The sequence below is a fragment of the Eretmochelys imbricata genome, chromosome 16, assembly GCF_965152235.1.
Source record: "Eretmochelys imbricata isolate rEreImb1 chromosome 16, rEreImb1.hap1, whole genome shotgun sequence".
In the NCBI taxonomy this organism is placed as follows: Eukaryota; Metazoa; Chordata; order Testudines; family Cheloniidae; genus Eretmochelys; species Eretmochelys imbricata.
This window is the reverse complement of record NC_135587.1, coordinates 4,915,787-4,932,710: the sequence shown is the minus strand read 5'-3', so window position 1 is coordinate 4,932,710 and position 16,924 is coordinate 4,915,787. Positions and strand designations below refer to the sequence as shown.

The following is a 16,924-nucleotide window of genomic DNA, read 5'->3' as shown; positions in this document are numbered from 1 at the left end:
CCGCAGCACATCTCCTGTCCCAGGTCTGCTCCACTCCTGCAGACACTGGGCAGCCCCACAGGTTAGAGCCAGGCAGGATAGAGAACTCAGCAAGGGCCTGATCCAAAGCTCACTGGAGGCAACAGGAGGGAATCCATTGATTTCAATGGTCCCAAGGCTGGCGGATGCTGGCCCAAAGCTGGAGAGCATGTGAGATGCAGCAGCAGCAGCATGTGGTGATAGGCACAGCGAGTGGGAGAGACAGGGAGGAAAGAAGGGCTTGTGTCCCCAAGGAGGGGGAGGATGCCCCTTCTCTCTGGGTCACCCCATTTAGACCTGGCCAGGATCTCTCCTGTGTAAGTGCTAACATGGCCCCATTACCACAATGTCTGAGCTTCGCTGAGTTGGGAAATCCAGGTTGTGTAAAGACAATATGGCAGCCAGGCTGAGCCCCTCCTCCTCCCCTGAAGTGGCCCTGGGCTGGAGGGCTGGACTCTCCACAGGAAAGCTGGGGAGCAATTGAGGTGTGATCGGTTCCTCTGCCTTCCCCCCAGTAGGGGAGGAGGAGCTGGCAGGGGTGGGGTTGTCCTAGATGGAAAGGAGGAGAAGGAGCTGTATTCTCTCCTTGCTTAGCCCCTGGGAAGTGTGCAGGAGAGGAACTCCCCTCCTGCATGCTCCCTGGGCCCAGCTGAGGAGAGATGGTGTTCCCCAGTACCCACTGAACCACTCCAGCACCTAGTGACATGCATTGTGCACCGGCCGCCCCTGGTAGAAAGGGAAGCAGCTAGGAGGAGCCATGCCAAACAGCCTGGTTATCTGTAAATGAACCCCCCGCACACCCCCAGCCTACTCCTCAGATGTCTCAGAGCTCCTGCAGGCTTGCTGTCTCACTGAACCAGGCCATCCATGTCTCCAGGGCTCCTCAGGGGACAGCACAAGGGAGGGCATCTCCCTCTCCTAAACAGATTTACCTGGGACTTTCCAGAATATCCCAATCTGCCCCTCAGAGCAAGTGCAGAGAGATGCTGCCCGTCACACCTTCCTATGGATGTAGTCCCTGCTGTGACTGCAAACCATAGCACTGTCCTTAGCTACAGCAAGCCGGGCACTGCCTCTCTCGTCCCTAGGTCATTCTCCTGCCTCCACAACAACCCAGCATTGCTGCGGGAGCCAGGCAGCCGGGAGAACATTAGTGATGGGTCAGGTGTGTGATGCTGGCAGACCAGGTGCCAGCTCATGCCATTGTCCCCATGCCTCAACCGAACACTGACAAACACCTAGCTGGAATCAGTGTTAGGATTGTTAAAACTGGTATTAGGATTATATGAATGTGCTTAGTGTTTAGACTTTACCGAACGCTTGTGAGTTGCTGCCGGCATTCATCTCATCTATAGCGTCTGTATTTCCCAGTGTAAGGTAATATGTGAGCATTTGTATTGTGAGCCTGTGACTGTGTAAATCAGGGGATAGGGAGAGACATTAACTAGTGTGAAGGGCTGATCTCCAGCAGAAGGACTTATGTCCTGCCCAACGGGCAAGGTCCATTAACCCCAGACAGACTATTGCAGGGACATTAAAGAGGACAAAAGACTCTTTAGTTGTCCTGCTCTGCCCCCTCTCCCCAAAGATGAGTCATGCAGTGAGTTCCTCCCATCAGCTGTGTCTGCAGCTCAGAGCACATGGGAAGAGGGGGATAAACAGAAGGAACCGATTATCTCTATGCTGCTTGGACGCTGCTTAGCCTGGGCTAGCCCTAAAGGTCATTTAGAGCTTGTTCATTATAGAAATTTCTATTACCTCTTGAAACTGAAGATTGTAACTCACTTGTACATGTACATTTATCTGTTTTAACCTCATAAATAGCTCTCTTCTTTCCTTTTCCTATTCATAAATCTGTATGTAGTTTATTACAGGATTGGCTACAAGCCTTGTCTTTGGTGTGAGATCTAAGGTGCAACTTACCTGGGTAAGTGACTGGACCTTTGGGACTCGGAGTAACCTGAATATTGCTCTGATTGGTGGTGTAAGGGACCATCCATCACAAAGGCAGGCTCCCCTGGGTGGCGCGACAGGTCAGACTACCCAAGGGGACTGTCTGTGACCCTACATTTAGGCTGGGGAGTTTACACATGATAATTGGTTGGAACTCACAGCCAGGGGGGATTCGTGGCCTGGTTCCTGCCAGTCTGCTCTGAGGTTGGTGATCACACACTTGAGTCACTGCAGGCAGCCTAGCAGGGCAGTTCAGGAGGAGCTGGGCTCAGAGCCAGGGCTGGCACCCTAGGGCAGTACTGGGGCTGTGAGGTTATTGTGCAGTGCAGAGAGCCTGGGCTGTCCCAGTGGCCCCATTAAGCACACACTCAGGGCAGCTAGCCCGTCCCACTTCTCGCTAGCTTGGTGAGAGATAACATGTGTGTCTCCTGCAGCTGGACATCGCATCCCCGACTCACAGTGTAGCTGCACCCTGGGTGGCCTTCGGAGGGGCAGAAGTTTCCCTTTTACCCTTTCCTGGAGAAGGCCAATGCCGGATTTTGGCCCAGCAATGCTCACACACTGAGCTGGCTCAAAGGCAGTTTGGGGTCCGAGTCTCCAACATCCCGTGATAAATCATCTACTGGGGAGCAGGAAAACCATGCCGGCAGTGACCTGGCAGCACTGCTGGGAGAGCAGCACAGGGAGGCTGCCAGCCAGGCCCAGCTCCACGCAGCACAGGCAGGGACGCTCTGTGGGGTCACCAGGCCACAGGCTCCTACTTGAGTCTCCCCTGGAGGCCCGCAGAGAATACCTGGAGGCCAGCTATAGGATGGACAATGGCTCTTGAAAGGCTTTAATCCACATAAGAAGTCTACATGAGGACTTTCAAGGTAGCATGTGAACAATGGCTGCTGCCTGTAAAAACTGAGTCATGCACGGACATGTGACTTGCCCAGGTGACTCCAGAATTCCATCTTGGACATGGACTTTGCACAGGAGAGAGGAGGGGGTATCCACACACAAGAGAAAGTCTATTTAAACCCCTGGGAGAACCCTCCATTTGGTCTTCAGCTGGCTCAAGAGATAGCCTCTCCACCCCCAAGGATACCTGAAAGAAACTGGAACAAAGGACAGTAACTACAATGGGTGTGAGGGATTGCTGGACCCAGACTAGAAGGAGACTAGTCTGTAAAATGAAGCTTACTGGAATTCCTCTGAAGGTGAGGTTTTTATCTGTATTCAGTTTTCTTATTGTATTAGACATAGACTTGTGTTTTCTATTTTATTTTGCTTGGTAATTCACTTTGTTCTGTCTGCTATTACTTGGAACCACTTAAATCCTACTTTCTGTATTTAATAAAATCACTTTTTACTTATTAATTAACCCAGAATACGTATTAATACCTGGAGGGCAAACAGCTCTGCATATCTCTCTGTCAGTGTTATAGAGGGCGAACGATTCATGAGTTTACCCTGTATAAGCTTTATACAGGGTAAAACGGATTTATTTGGGGTTTTGACTCCATTGGGAGTTGAGTATCTCAGTGTTAAAGACAGGAACACTTCTTAAGCTGCTTTCAGTTGAAGCCTACAGCTGTTAGGGGACACGGTTCAGACCTGGGTCTTGGTTTGCAGCAGGCTAGTGGGACGGGCTCAGACCAGCCAGGGCAATGAAGTCCCAAGCTGGGAGGGCAGGGAAAGCAGGGGCAGAAGCAGTCTTGGCACATCAGTTGGCAGCCCCAAGGGGGTTTCTGTGATCGAACCCATCACACTTGGCTCCACACAGTGCCAGTGGGGAGGAGGCAGGGCATGAGAACCCATGCCCCTCCCACGCTCTGCTAGCTCTTGGGACGTACCACTCCCCAGAGCATGCTGCCGAGGGGGACCCACCTCTGCTCTGCTTCAGACGCCGCGTGGCCACCTTCAGGTGCTTGGTCCTGCCCAGGTCCTCGCCAAGAAGATAGTACCAGCCGCTGACCTCCTAGGGGCAGAGAGAAGGGGTGAGAGCCGTGGAGCTCAGGGTCAGCAGGGCAGCTGCACTCCAGCCCCACAGGAGAGCGTGTCTGTGCAAAAGCTGTGAGTGCAGGGTGCTGGCTGAGCAGTGCCTGCCTGGCTGGGCAGAACACAGAGCAGGCAGGAAAGGCACCATCTACACCCAGCTCACCCCAGCCCAGTGTCAGCAAAGTTGGTGGCCCTGGAGCCCTGCAGGAGAGTCCACAGTGCAGCCAGAGGTGTCAGCACCATTGATTCCCGAGGCTGAGCCAGCACGAGCACAGGGGCGTGTCCTAGAGCAGACTGGGCCCAAGCGCCCTGTGTCTGAGCTGGCTGAGCTCAGGGGGTGACATGAGCCGGGCACTGCAGCAGAGGGGAGGGCGCCTGCCTGGCTCACTGGCGCAGGGAGTCCCAGGCAGAGGGAGCACCGTGGAAGGAGAACATGTGAGACGGGAGGAGGGATTCCTTAGAATGAAGGAGGAGCAGGATCCAGGCTGATGCAGGGCAGGACAGGACAGGACAAGAGATTGGGAACTGAGGGCACAGGGGGCAGCTGTGGTGGGGATGACAGGGCCCCACATCCCTTGGTCAGACCTCCTCTCCTCACTGGGGGATATTTCCCCACTCTGTTCCTCCCCGGCCTGCTGGTTGCTGGGTCCAGGTGCAGTTTGGTGACAGGATGAGCAGATTTTCCACCTGCTCTGACTCAGGAACAGACGCAATGCTTGTGCCCAGCCACTCACGGGGCTCCAGCCATTAGCATGGAAAGGCCTCAGCTCCAGAGCACATTAGCACTGTCACAGCAAGCCCGAGATAGGGACTCGCTTGCTGTAATTCAGACAAGGCTTCCCCACTGCCCATAGCCCCAAAGGGCCATTCCAGCAGCTGGAAATAGCTGGAGCACAGAGGCTGTCTGGCCAGACACCCCTGTCCTCTAGCCATGCTGCCAGCATCAGGGGCTGGTATGGGGGTAGGGCCTGGAGCCACTGTATTTTGCCACTTCACTGTCATGCAGGGAATCTGGTAGCCAAGTGGTATTCCCAGGTGGTTTCCAGCCTCGTTATGCAAAAGGACCATATCAGAATGAGGAGCAGGCCTAGGTCACTGCTACAACTCTGTCACCAGGAAGTGCTGACCAAACGTGCTGCAGCATGGCCTACGTTAAATTAACCAGTTGTTCCAGCCCAGTCCTTCGCTGAAATGTGTCTACATTGCATGTGCCCCATGCTGGCAGTCTCAGCAAATGGCCAGTATTCTAGCCCTACCACCAGAGGGGTCATCTGCAATCCACACTGAGCGCCTTCAGCAGTGCAGGGGGGGCAAGGTCAGGGCTCTTTCACCACCTCCCATGCATGCTGCAGGCCAGGCTGGGCAGGCCATTCCGTACACAATGGACAAAGCGTTTGGTTAAAGAAGAGTCTCAAATCAGTGGGCAGGAAACTATCACTGAGAGTTTCCTGAATTACCATGCAGAACCCTGAAGATAGCTCATGCCAGCCACACGAGGGACAGCTGTGAGTTCACAGCATCAGCCTCCAGATGTGACTCTGTGACTCCAGAATGTGTGTGTGTGCACGTGTGCATTTGTGTGTGCGTACCTGTCTCCTGCCTCTACCCATACAGTTTGCAAGTCACAATTAGCCTCTGGAACTCATTGCCACAGCCTAGCAAGATTCAAAAGAAAGATTGGACATTGATATGGATCAAAGAACCAGAGTCACAATAGTAACTATTAAAGACTAAAACATGAGTTTTAGAGGGGACATGAGCAAGCATATTTCAAGGCATGAGCAAGCAGATTAATAGATTCACAGATGTTAAGACCAGACATGATCATCCAGTCTGATCTCTTGAGTAGCACAGGCCAGAGAATCTCGCCCAGGAATTCCTGCATCAAACTCATCCCTTCCAGTGGGGCTAGAGCACAAAGACATATCCAGTCTTAGTTTAAAGATGCCAAGAGACGCACAATCCATCACATCCCTTGGCAAGGTTTTTCCAGTGATGAAGTACCCTCTGTGTTCAAAATGTACACCTCACTTCTAGTTTGAATTCGTCTGGCTTCAGCTTCCAGCCACTAGATCTTGTTCTGCCTTTGTCTGCTACATTAGATCTGGATTAAATCTGCTTTCAGAAATCTTCTCCCTGTACAGGGACTTAGAGACTGTGATCACCTGGAGCCACTCCAAGTCACCTCTGAAACTTCCTTTAATAGATTGAGCTTGTTTGGTCTCTTGCTACAAGGATTCAGACCCTTCTTGTAGCTCTTTTCTGAACCCTTTGGATTTCTCAGTGCCCTGTCTGAAGTGTGAACCCCAGCCCTGGACACCGACACCAGGAATCAGTCTCTAACTGAGGGGGTTCAGATGACATTTCCTTGTGGTCAGGTTATTCCAGAGCCACCTGTTGCAGGATTCTTGCACCTTGCTGGTGCTGGCCACTGTCAGTGACAGGACGTGGGGCTGGATGGATCTCAGCCTGATCCAGTCTGGTAGCTTCTGGGTTGCCTGTGTTTCTCAGGACCCAGAAGTGGGGATCTGTGGAAGCCATTTACTTTAGCAGAATTACTGGTTTATTTGAGGAAGAAAACCCCAGTCGACTTTAAAGCTGTATTACCAAGAAAGTGACAACAGGTGGCAGCACTGGCTTGACAGAATGCCCCTGTCCCCCTAGGCGTGGATGGAGTGGGCAATGACGGGAAAGGCAGGCACTGGCCCAGCCATTCACGTATTTTCTCCAAGACACTGAATGACAAAACGCAGCAGCTGCGAGAGGGGCAGCAGGCGCCTACCCCCGTCTGGTAACAGGATTAGTGTGAGTGCATTCCCACCAGCAGGGGCCAGAGCCGGCATGGGCATCACTGGCTGGGGAGTGTGGGTTAGTGCCACAGTAACTCTGCAGTACCATGCCCTGATGCAGCCATGCTAGCCCTGACTTAGCCCAAAGGATAGGGAGCAGCTAACAGCCAGGACAGCCAGGGATGGGGAGTCGAAGGGGACAAGAGGGGGGATCGAACACGGAATGGCTCAGATCCGAGGCCAGTCTAGCCCAGTGTCCTGTCCCACAGCAGTAGATGGGAGACGATCTGCTCCCAGGAAGGTGGCAGCCTGGTCTCTAGTTAGGGATTGGGTTAAACACGGAAACAGGATGGTTTATCCCCCTTGTTCCAATACTCTGCTTTTCACATTAACTGTTAGCTAGAGACAGGGCTCTCCCAACTGGGGACACCAGCCCCATGGAGCTCCGCTCCCTCTTCTCCCCAGTCTGCACAATGCTGCACCCTCAGCCGGGCTCGGAAGGCTCCTTCCCCCAGCTTCCATGCCCTGCTGTAAGCACGTCACTGGAACCAGCGACTCACACACCTGATGCCCACCTGCCCCACTCTGACTAGCCACGGTGCCCCATTCACTCTGCCCCTTGCCCTCCCTGTTCCCCACAGCTAGGCACCTCAAACCAGTGCCACTCTTGGAAATAGAATTCTCACCCTCACTTTCCTCACCTGTAAAATGGGGCTCCATGGGTGGTAAGTTCAACACCCTGACCTCTGCAGAGCCCTTGGGGACCGAGGGGCAGAACACACAGTGGAAGTGTTATTGTGCTGGGTTTCAGAGAGTTAAACCAATGCCTCAGTTGGACACCTGGCCTCAGACATGGCTACAGAGCAGAGGCAGTGTCCAGAATGGCTTATGCCACTGAGCAAACAGGCTGCCACCGTTAGCGCCCTACACCTACCTGAGCCAGCCGCAGTGGAGCAGTATCCTCTGCATGCTGATGGCGCAGCAGCCTGGAGGGCGGCAGGAGGGCGCCCGCTGGGCCCAGCATGAGGGAGCTGGGAGCCACTGAAGTACAGCTCCCCCATCTGGTCGACAGCTACACACAGTCCACAGGGCCCCAGGCTGACGACCAGCCTTGACCACTGAGCTGCGTCCATTGTCCAGAACTGGTGGTCAACTGCCAAGGCCAGCACCATCTCTGGGCTACCCCCTGGGCTGAACCATGCTTGGGTGTTGGCAGAAGGGTCCGGGGACTTTCCGCATGCCTGGGACAAGGCTCGAAGACGGCAGCCTCAGCAAAGGGCTGGGAAGGAGCTTTCGCCAGCTGAAGAGGCCAGACCCCCAGGGGGCAGGTCATAGCGTTCCTGGGGCCTCCAGGATGTGGGGAGACAGGCATTGCTCTCCCCACCATCGCCAGTGCGGGGCAGGTCTGGCCAGGGTGAACAGTCACTGATCTGCAGATCAGATGGGAAATGTGGGCCCCCAGGAAGCACGAAGGCAGCAGGATGCCCCAGGCCGGCCACAATAGGGAGGAGCCCAGGGTTTGGGGTGCTGCAGGAAGGGAAAGCAGAGCATCTCTTCTCCCCGGGTGCCGCACACAGCCCCGTTCTGGGCAGGGTGGGCAGCACTTGCATTCACCAGCCACAGACCAGTGTGCAGCCTGGCACTCCACCCTGGGGCTGGTGGGCCACCCAGCCAGGCCTCACAGAAACAAGGCAGGCGGCCTTGTGCAGCCTTGAACCTGGACTGGTATTTGGCCAGAGCAGCCTGTCCTCAGTGCCAGCAAGCGGCAGATGGGGTCCCTGTCAGACGATGGCCTGTGCCTCCAACTTGAGAGAGAGAGTCACCACGATGCCCTCACTCCCCTGGCCCTCCGGCTCCCCACCTCAGCAGCCTCATGGCGCTCTCCTCGGTTGAAAGGGCAGGGAGGCGCCTGCAGGGCAGGGATGCCGTTGTCAGGACTCCTCTGCCTTCCCTGCAGCTCCAGAACAAAGACAGCAGCTCCCCCTGCCCTCTGCAGAGCTGGGTACGTGCTCACCACACTGTTGGAAATGCTCTCTTCACTGGAAAACTACCTCCAGCTGTCACTTCCAATCTGCTCTCCTGCCAGCCTCCCGGAGAGGCCCTGGCACCCTCGCTCCCAGCCCCAGGGCACTTCACCATGAGGCTCTGCCAAGGGCACTGCGCCTCGGACGGGAGGACGTCGCCTCCTCCCATCTGGCACATAGGAAGGGCCCGAACCCAATGTGTGCTCCATACCCAAAAGGGACTGTACCTTGTCTGGGGTCAGGAGCGACTTCACACCAAAACTCATACAGCCGATTAGCTGGCTCTGTCTAGAGAAGGATTCAGAGAGCAGGGTTAGTGTCTCCCCTTAAACCCTCCTTAACCAAGAGACCCAGGAGCAGCTTCCCCACCAGCATGGCTCCCGTGCCTTCCCTCCGCCAGGAGGGCCTGGCTCCTGCAGGAATGATGTTAGCACAGGGCTAAGGAGACACAGAGCTACACACCTTCTCTCCCCCAGACACGCACCCTCTGGGCTTTCTGTCCTCTCCCTGAGGGCAGGGCTTTGCAGGCAGCAGGAGCCCCCACTGCACTGATCTCGCCAGGTCACCCTGCACTTCGGTCCAGCCCCTCCTGCGTTTTCTCCACTCCGATCATGGTGTCACTCCAAGGATGGCCGTGGCTGGAATCCCACCCCAGACAGCCATGTCTCTGCCATGAGACTGGCACAGAGGGGCAGGGGCTTGGAGGTTAGTTAGTTAGTTAGTTAGTTAGTTAGTTAGTTAAAAAAGCCAACGATCCTCTGGAACCAGGCTGGACACCTGTTGGACATTTGCTGTGGAGACGGAGGCAGCTCTGCGTGCCTGGGCATCCGTCCCTGCACAGCAGAGGGGCCCTGGAGAGCCCGCCTGGTATACCAGCTTTGGCACTAAGTGAATTTGCTCGGAGACCAAAGCTCTCCCAGCCATTTACATCTCTGGCATTTGCTGACAGCTGCCACGCAGACACCTGAGACCATGCTGAACACCTGGACTGGTTGCACCATGTGCCAATGGCACATGGCCAGCACAACTCGAAACAGGCTGCCCATGTGCCATTCTTTCTTATGAAGCTGCATGCAGCATCTGGGGTGGGCCATGAGCCATTCATGGGCTACCACCAGGCATCGGTGTGAGCAGACGCTGTACAGGCTTCCCCTAGGCTAACTGACCTCTCAGCAACATTACCCACAAGCCGCTGCAAAATGCTCCCCTGGCCCCAGCAGAGTCTGCTCTTGGAACAGGAGTTTGCTTCAGTGTCAGCCCAGCAGCAGCCCCAGATAGCCCTAGGTCACGGCCAGAGACCAGTCAGCATCCACAGCTTCCCAGCAGCACTCGGGGCCCAGCATGCGACAGAGAGCACCCTGAGCAGAAGTGTGTGCCCTCTGGGGAGAAGCAGAGGCCGGGTGTACAGACGTGCTTCACCCACCCCTCACAAAGGGGCTCACTCTGGTGCCAATGCTGCTTAGATCAAGCAGCCACATCATGCCCTCGCTCTACCACGTGACACACAGTGACGCCAGGCTGGGCCACGTGACCGAGGCTCCGAAGGAACTCACATGGAAGTGGCCAGAGCAGATGGTATTTTTATCCCTTCTCCAGCCTTTCCAAACCTCAGTAAAGAGATGGCTCAGTGGCATTCCAACCCCAGCCCCGTCCTTGCAGTGGCTTTACCTGGAATTTCTCTCTTGGTTCCAGACTGTAACCAGAAGACGCTTTTGTTCATCTTCTTCTTGAACTGGGCTGTAACAGAAGCCAAAAAGGACAGGATGAGAGCACCCAATGCCACCAGGAACACGCACCAGGGGTGCGTTTAGTGTGTCTTTAATGCTCCAGTGACGCCCTAGCCCCCGCTCCCTGCCCCACTGATTCCTACATGAAGCTTCCCAGCAATTGCCATAAATGGCACTCTTCTCAAATGAGCTATTGTGCACTAATTTACTAAAATTAACGGGACTGCAAGCTCCAATCCATGTTTATTACATCAAGAAGAACTTGAGGGCCATGCTGCTTGCGTGGTTAAACAAAGAAGACATTTGTTATTGACAAGCTGTTGCAAGGGGAGGTGAACTCTCCTGGGCAGGTGCTGAAACACAGCTCAGGGTGTTTAAGGACAGACACATGTTAAACATTAAAGGAACAACACCACAAAAACACTATCATTCATGTTCCTAAATAATCACTCTGTGCCAGACTAAATATTTCATGAGTACAGAGATCCAACAGAGGCAGGTCTGCTAGAAATAATGAACTCCACCAAAACGCTGCAAGCCACCAGCCCCCTTCCCATGCAAGGACATGCTAGAGCTTTGGGAAATCCTTTTACCTTCCTTGTTCATACTGATCCACCAGATCGTGGCAGGCTCAGGGTCTAGGAAATGGAATGTTTTCCCCGACTCCATATGGATGCACAGAAGCTACCAAATAAGAAACTCCAAATGTGCAGGAGTATTGCTGTCACGCTCTATAGTCACAGCTTTGTGAGCTTCAGCAAAGCTCTGTTCAAAAGTTCAAGGCATTTCAGCTACAAGAAACAGCAAAATAATGTCTGTCACTCTTCATTTTGGTACAAAACCTCATCATGCATGAGGCATGTTTATTGAAGCTAATAGTGTAAGAATAAACAGGGGATCTTGGGCAGGAGAAGCTAAGGCAGCATTTGCCACAGTTCAGATTCTCTTCCAGCTCCATTCCGAACACATGCCCCACTTGGAACACAACCCAGCGGAAGGACAGGATGGTGCTGCCTCGGACCCTGCATACTCACAAGAGAAAGTGCTCATGGAAGATGGGATTTTTGCTGTCTGGAACAGTCTTGGTTTTTTGCCTGCATTTCCGATCAGTATCTGGTACTATAGACATCTTGATGTAGAGAAACAAACGGCGCATTAGCCATCTTTAAGCAAATACGAACTCGCTACAGACCCAGCAATTGTCTAGTGCTTAGATCATCAGAAGGCCCACCCGTCAGCTTTATGGATGGCTAGGTCTCAAAGATGTAGTTTGTGCTAGCCAGGTTTTTAGGTCTCTTTGCACTGACCAGGTCTAGCCACAACATTACAAAGCTCCTTTGGGCAATGTGAAAAGGAGAAATTCTTCCTTAGCAATTCAGAGAATTCAGTGTTTGATTTGCGCAAATATTCCTAGCCAGTCTCTGGCCATGTAAAGACAGATACACACACACACACACAGGGGTCTGAGACCCGCTGTGGGAGAACGCTTAGTCCATTGCATGACACATATTTTCGGTTCGAATCAGAGGCAGTAGAGATGGAAATGACCTACTAAGGTGCTATCAATTTAACCAGGATTGCTCAGCCCTGTGCCCTACAGTGCAGTTACTGGAGTTTCTCTAATGCTGACCATCCATTATCATCCCTTTCCTCAGTCTGCATGATAGCATTGGCTTGCAAAAAAAGATGAGCGCAGACAGCCACAGGCAGAGCTTCCCCCTCTAGCTCCCATGCTCTCTGCCAGTAATGACTCTGTGACAACAAATTCTCCATCAGAGGGTGCCATAGCCCCCAAGTGCAGTTAGCACAGTGATGCACCCAGCACCTTGCAAAAGACTGGCTGTCTTAGCTCACCTGGTGCAGGAAAGTTACTCAGCAGCCCGTAAATACAGGGATGGGAGTGGGGGAGTTCAGGATAAATGGGCAGGCACAATGCTAAGGTTCTGCCTCAGTTTCTGTGGAGCCCCAGACGAGGAACAGAGAGAAGACGGGAGCCCAGCTGCATGCCTGGAGGAATTCACCCCAAAACCAGAAGGGGTACAAAGTGGTCACATCCTCATCCCCAGCTGAACCCAAAGCCCCTGGAGCAGCAAGAGAACCCACCTTCACATAGGACTCGCAAGTCCTGTACTCTTTTCCCATCAGGCCTTTTGCTTCCATAACTGGAAAGAAAATGAAACATGGTTGAAAAGAGATAAGCAAGGCATCTTCCCACAGCACTGTGCTCATGCCCTGGTGCCGGGCACTGAAAGCAGGGCTCCTCCTTTTCATGTCTGACTGGCAGGATTAACCCAGAGCTGGCTTATAGAACATGGGCTGGCAGCCTCCGCGCCCGGCAGGCTCCTTGCACGTGCACCTCCCTGCCCCTGAGGGCTTGTGGGGCACAAGGGGGATTGCAGAGAGAAATCGTGGAGGGTTCTATTTTGAAGTAAAACTGTCCTATGAATACGTGCGTCTGCAGCGGAGCTTGGAGCAGATGCAGCCCAGCATCCAGCTGACAAATTGCATTTCACCCACCTGACTTCACACAACGCTGGGGCTACTGGCACCATGCCCCGGGCCAAATGTATCATCAAGTTAAATAGCAAAGGCCAGAGCTCCATCTCTGCCCCGCCTATGCGAAGCCAGCCTCCCTGCACTGACTGCAGTGGCAAGGCACCATTCTTTCTAGCCATGCGAGTGAAATGAGAATCTGGCCCCAGCACACAGAGATGGTAACTAGACTGTTCTGTACGTGATGCGCTGTCAGAGCTGTGCACAGCCAGGAGCTGCCATTCAGAACACGGCCTGCTATCATACAGCAGGAGCTTTGCATCTGCCAAGGGGAGGCCTGGGTTCGTCTAGGTCAGGATCAGGCTGTCACAAACAGCACAGGAGCAAAGGGCTTGCAGTAAGAGCCCTCTGTTTGCTCAAACTCCTAGTTTTCCACTACAATATTTGGGGCTGACGCTTTCCCAGATGTGAAGGCCAGGAGGGACCATGACGATCATCCCATCTAACCTGCATAGCACAGGCCAGAGAATCTCCCCCAGGGATTCCTGGTTATGCTAGAGCAGATCTCTCTGAAAGAGACACCCACCTTGGTTTAAAGACTTCAAGGGGTGGAGAAAACACCCCATCCTGAGGTGAGTTGTTTCAAAGGTTAATCACCTCCTCTGGTAAAACACCTGCCTTATTTGTAGTTTGAATTTACCCAGCTTCAGCTTCCAGCCACTGGGTCTCGTTCTGTGTCTGCTGCTTAAAGAGCTCTCTAGTCTCAGAAAGCTTCTCCCCCCATGGGGATTTATACATTGGGGTCACATCACATGCTAACCTCCTCTTGATTAACCACACAGATTGAGCTACTTTAGCCTCTCACTGTCAGTCGGGTTTCCGGACCTCAAATCATCCTTGCAGCTCTTTTCAGAGCCTTTTCCCATTTGTTACCATCCTTTTTGAAGTGTGAAGCAAGGACCCAGTAACAGACTCACTCCAGGCCAGCCCCCAGTCAAATAAAACATCGGGTTAAAGTTTGTGCCAGACACTTGTAGCCATTTTTAGGGTCAGAACAAGTCCAAACCATCCCTTCTCCTTTGTTCTGTAAACCCTAACTCCACCCTTGGAAGGAGGCTGGACACCGGCCCTGCGCTGTAGCAGGGAATGCCAGCCTGGAAAAGGATGAGGAGCACTGACCCAGCCCACTCTTACGAGCTGGGTCATGCAGCACCTTTGCTAGGGCCAGCACCAGCTAGAAGCAATGGAGCTTCGTCCTGGCCCCTTGGGGAGCCAGTTCTCCTAACAGATACAACTCACACTGGCTAGGTACCCAGGCTACACTTCCTCTCTCATCAGTGCCCAGTCCACTGTAGCTCTGGGATTCCCCAGCCCCACTCCATCCCAACACAGCCCTGGGCTGCTGCATGTTGGGATTCCATGGGTCACGGCTGGCTCAGGCAGTTCCCAGTCACTGCTCCCCAGCTCCCCTACTTGTCCTGCCATCGAGAGCAGCTTCTTCTTGGGCACAGAGATACCTTCTGCAGAACATGTTGTGTTTCCTGGCTCCATTTGCTACCATTGAGACTGCTGCATAGCTCAGCCACCCGCACAGATGCACAGCGCCTGCCCACAAAACTAGGAAGCTGAAGCACAGAAAGGCCAGAATTTATTGCCCCTATTTTGCAGATGGGGATCTGAGACAAAGAGTGGTTCAGTGGCTCCCCAAAGCACACACAATGAGTCCGTGGCATGAACAAGACTGAGCCCGTTGTCCTGAGACCCAAACTAGCCCCTTTGCCACTAGACCATCCATCCTCCTGTCTGCTACCAGGAGCACCCATGTTCCAGTGTGCCGGACCCTGGCCCTCCTGCCGGGTCTGCTCGACTTGCACGGTCATGTTCAGATGAGTGGGCATGTCTCTGTGTGTGCTATTAACTGCCCCAGGCCTCCCCTAAGGCTCTGAGGAGGCCCCAGCTAGCCAAAAGCCAGTTACCATCACAGAAGAGAAGAAGGATTGGGTCTCCTGGTTCTTTCCCTGGCCCATCTTTCTCTTCTGTTCTTCAGAAATTAAATGTAAAAGTTAAATGCATTGCCACACAAGGGGAGCGAAGCTCAAGACCACACAAGGTCAGGAAACGCAGCAGGCCAAAGGAGATAAGTTAGGCCAAAATGTGACCTTTTGGCTGTTTATGAGACACAGAGAGCCTGTCACTTGCTGCAGAACACAAAGCTTTGGGGCTTAGATAAGACACTCGAGCCTTGCCTCCCCCAGAAACCAAGCTGCTGGACTCCCCACAGGGGTAACAGGGCAATGCACTCATCAAAGCTCCCAGTACACATGTCTGAGACCTCCAGTGCCACCTGCAAAGGCCAAAATTGCCATTCCTGACATTGCTAAGGTAAAAAGGCCATTTGTGACAAATCTTTCTGTCCTTCTTTATGCTGCATGATGAAGCATCAGTGGCACAAGCCCAGCTTTCTGCAGGTCACCTTTAAGGAGGGGGGCAGGATAGCTCAGTGGTTTGAGCATTGGCCTGCTAAACCCAGGGTTGTGAGTTCAATCCTTCAGGGGGCCATTTAGGGATCTGGGGCAAAAATTGGGGATTGGTCCTGCTTTGAGCAGGGGGTTGGAGTGGATGACCTCCTGAGGTCCCAACCCTGATATTCTGTGATTCTACACCAACCTGCACTTGGCCCCAGGCTTCTGGGAGCAGTTGCTTCCCTGGGTAATGTGAGGCTTTAGACATTGCTGTTTGTGTCTGAACATGTATCCAGCAGAAGTAAAAGCCAGGTGAGCTCACATCACTGCAGAGGCTCCAACCCCTGCATCTCTCAGTCACTGGGGACATCACTGTGTATTTAATTTGATGGGGCCTTGTTTACTAAGGTTTTTAGGCATCTAATCATGCAGGCAGGTGCCCACTGGGATTTTCCAAAGTGCCCACACAGGTGAGGCACCTCCCTCCTGTTGAAAGTCCAGGTGTCCAGCCTTAGGGACTTCAGCCAACCACAGGTGAGTTCAGGCTGACCCATGGCGCTATGCACCAGCAGCAGCTGCCATAGGCTCCAGTGGTTACAAACAAGGACTTCATTATCACACCCTGGGCACTGCAAGCTCCTGTGCTGCTGAGCCAGACTGCTGGGCATTGTGGGAAATCAACCCCAGCAATGGGGCCTGGAGGGGGTGACAGGAGGGATCCCTATGTTGTGCTCAGGAGCCAGCTGAGGGCCACTCAGAGTCACTGTTACTGGAGATTTGTCCTGTGCCTGCTAAAGTGCTCGGTGCAGCCCGGTGAAAAGCACAGCCTGCCCCCAGGGCCGTCCTTAGCCAGAGGCAGACTAGGCAGCCGCCTGGGGCACCACTCTGCCTAGGGCACCACCGTGCTGGGGGTCCGGACAGCCAGGAAGCAGTGCAGTGTGTAAGAGCAGGGCTGCTGGGTCCTAGAGAGAGCCGGAGGGGGGAGATTGGCTGCTGGGGGCTCTGGGAAGGGGACGGGGTAGGGGTGGGGAAGGAGGAACTCACCTGTGAGTGTGACTCTCTCCCCCGGCGTGAGGTGAGGCAGGCTCAGCGGCTGCAGTACCCTTTGTTGCCCCCCATAACGTCCATTCTTCTCCCCCCCTACACAGAGCATCCCCCCCCCCATGGAGCACCCCTCTCTCCCCCTTCCCCTCCGGCAGGGCTGGATTGGGCTGGGGGGGGGGCCTGACTGGCTGCGTGCTGAGGAATGAAAGTGAAAGTGACTCACTTCCTCGCGGCCCCCAGAATTGGAATGGTCACAGGCAGCTGGCTGGGCCGGATAGCATGTGTGAACAATCAGGATGGGGGTTGGGTAGGATGACCAGATGTCCCACTTTTATAGGGACAGTCCCAATTTTGGGGTCTTTTTCTTATATAGGCTCCTATTACTCTCCACCCCCTGTCCTGATTTCTCACACTTGCTGTCTGATCACCCG

At 53.8% G+C, this 16,924-nt stretch overlaps 1 protein-coding gene across 2 annotated transcripts in view; it reads right to left on the bottom strand.

Moving 5' to 3' along the window:
* Positions 1-16,649, bottom strand: part of RGS3 (regulator of G protein signaling 3) — a 176,174-nt gene extending 159,525 nt beyond the window's left edge. For both annotated transcript variants that reach the window (XM_077835668.1, XM_077835669.1), the window contains exons 1-6: positions 16,494-16,649; positions 12,598-12,656; positions 11,529-11,623; positions 10,436-10,504; positions 8,995-9,055; positions 3,844-3,934 (exon numbers count right to left, since the gene is read on the bottom strand). In XM_077835668.1, the coding sequence (XP_077691794.1) occupies positions 3,844-3,934; positions 8,995-9,055; positions 10,436-10,504; positions 11,529-11,623; positions 12,598-12,656; positions 16,494-16,614 (496 nt within the window). In that variant the 5' untranslated portion in view covers positions 16,615-16,649. The remainder of the gene's footprint in view (positions 1-3,843; positions 3,935-8,994; positions 9,056-10,435; positions 10,505-11,528; positions 11,624-12,597; positions 12,657-16,493) is intronic.
* Positions 16,650-16,924: the final 275 nt, after the last annotated feature.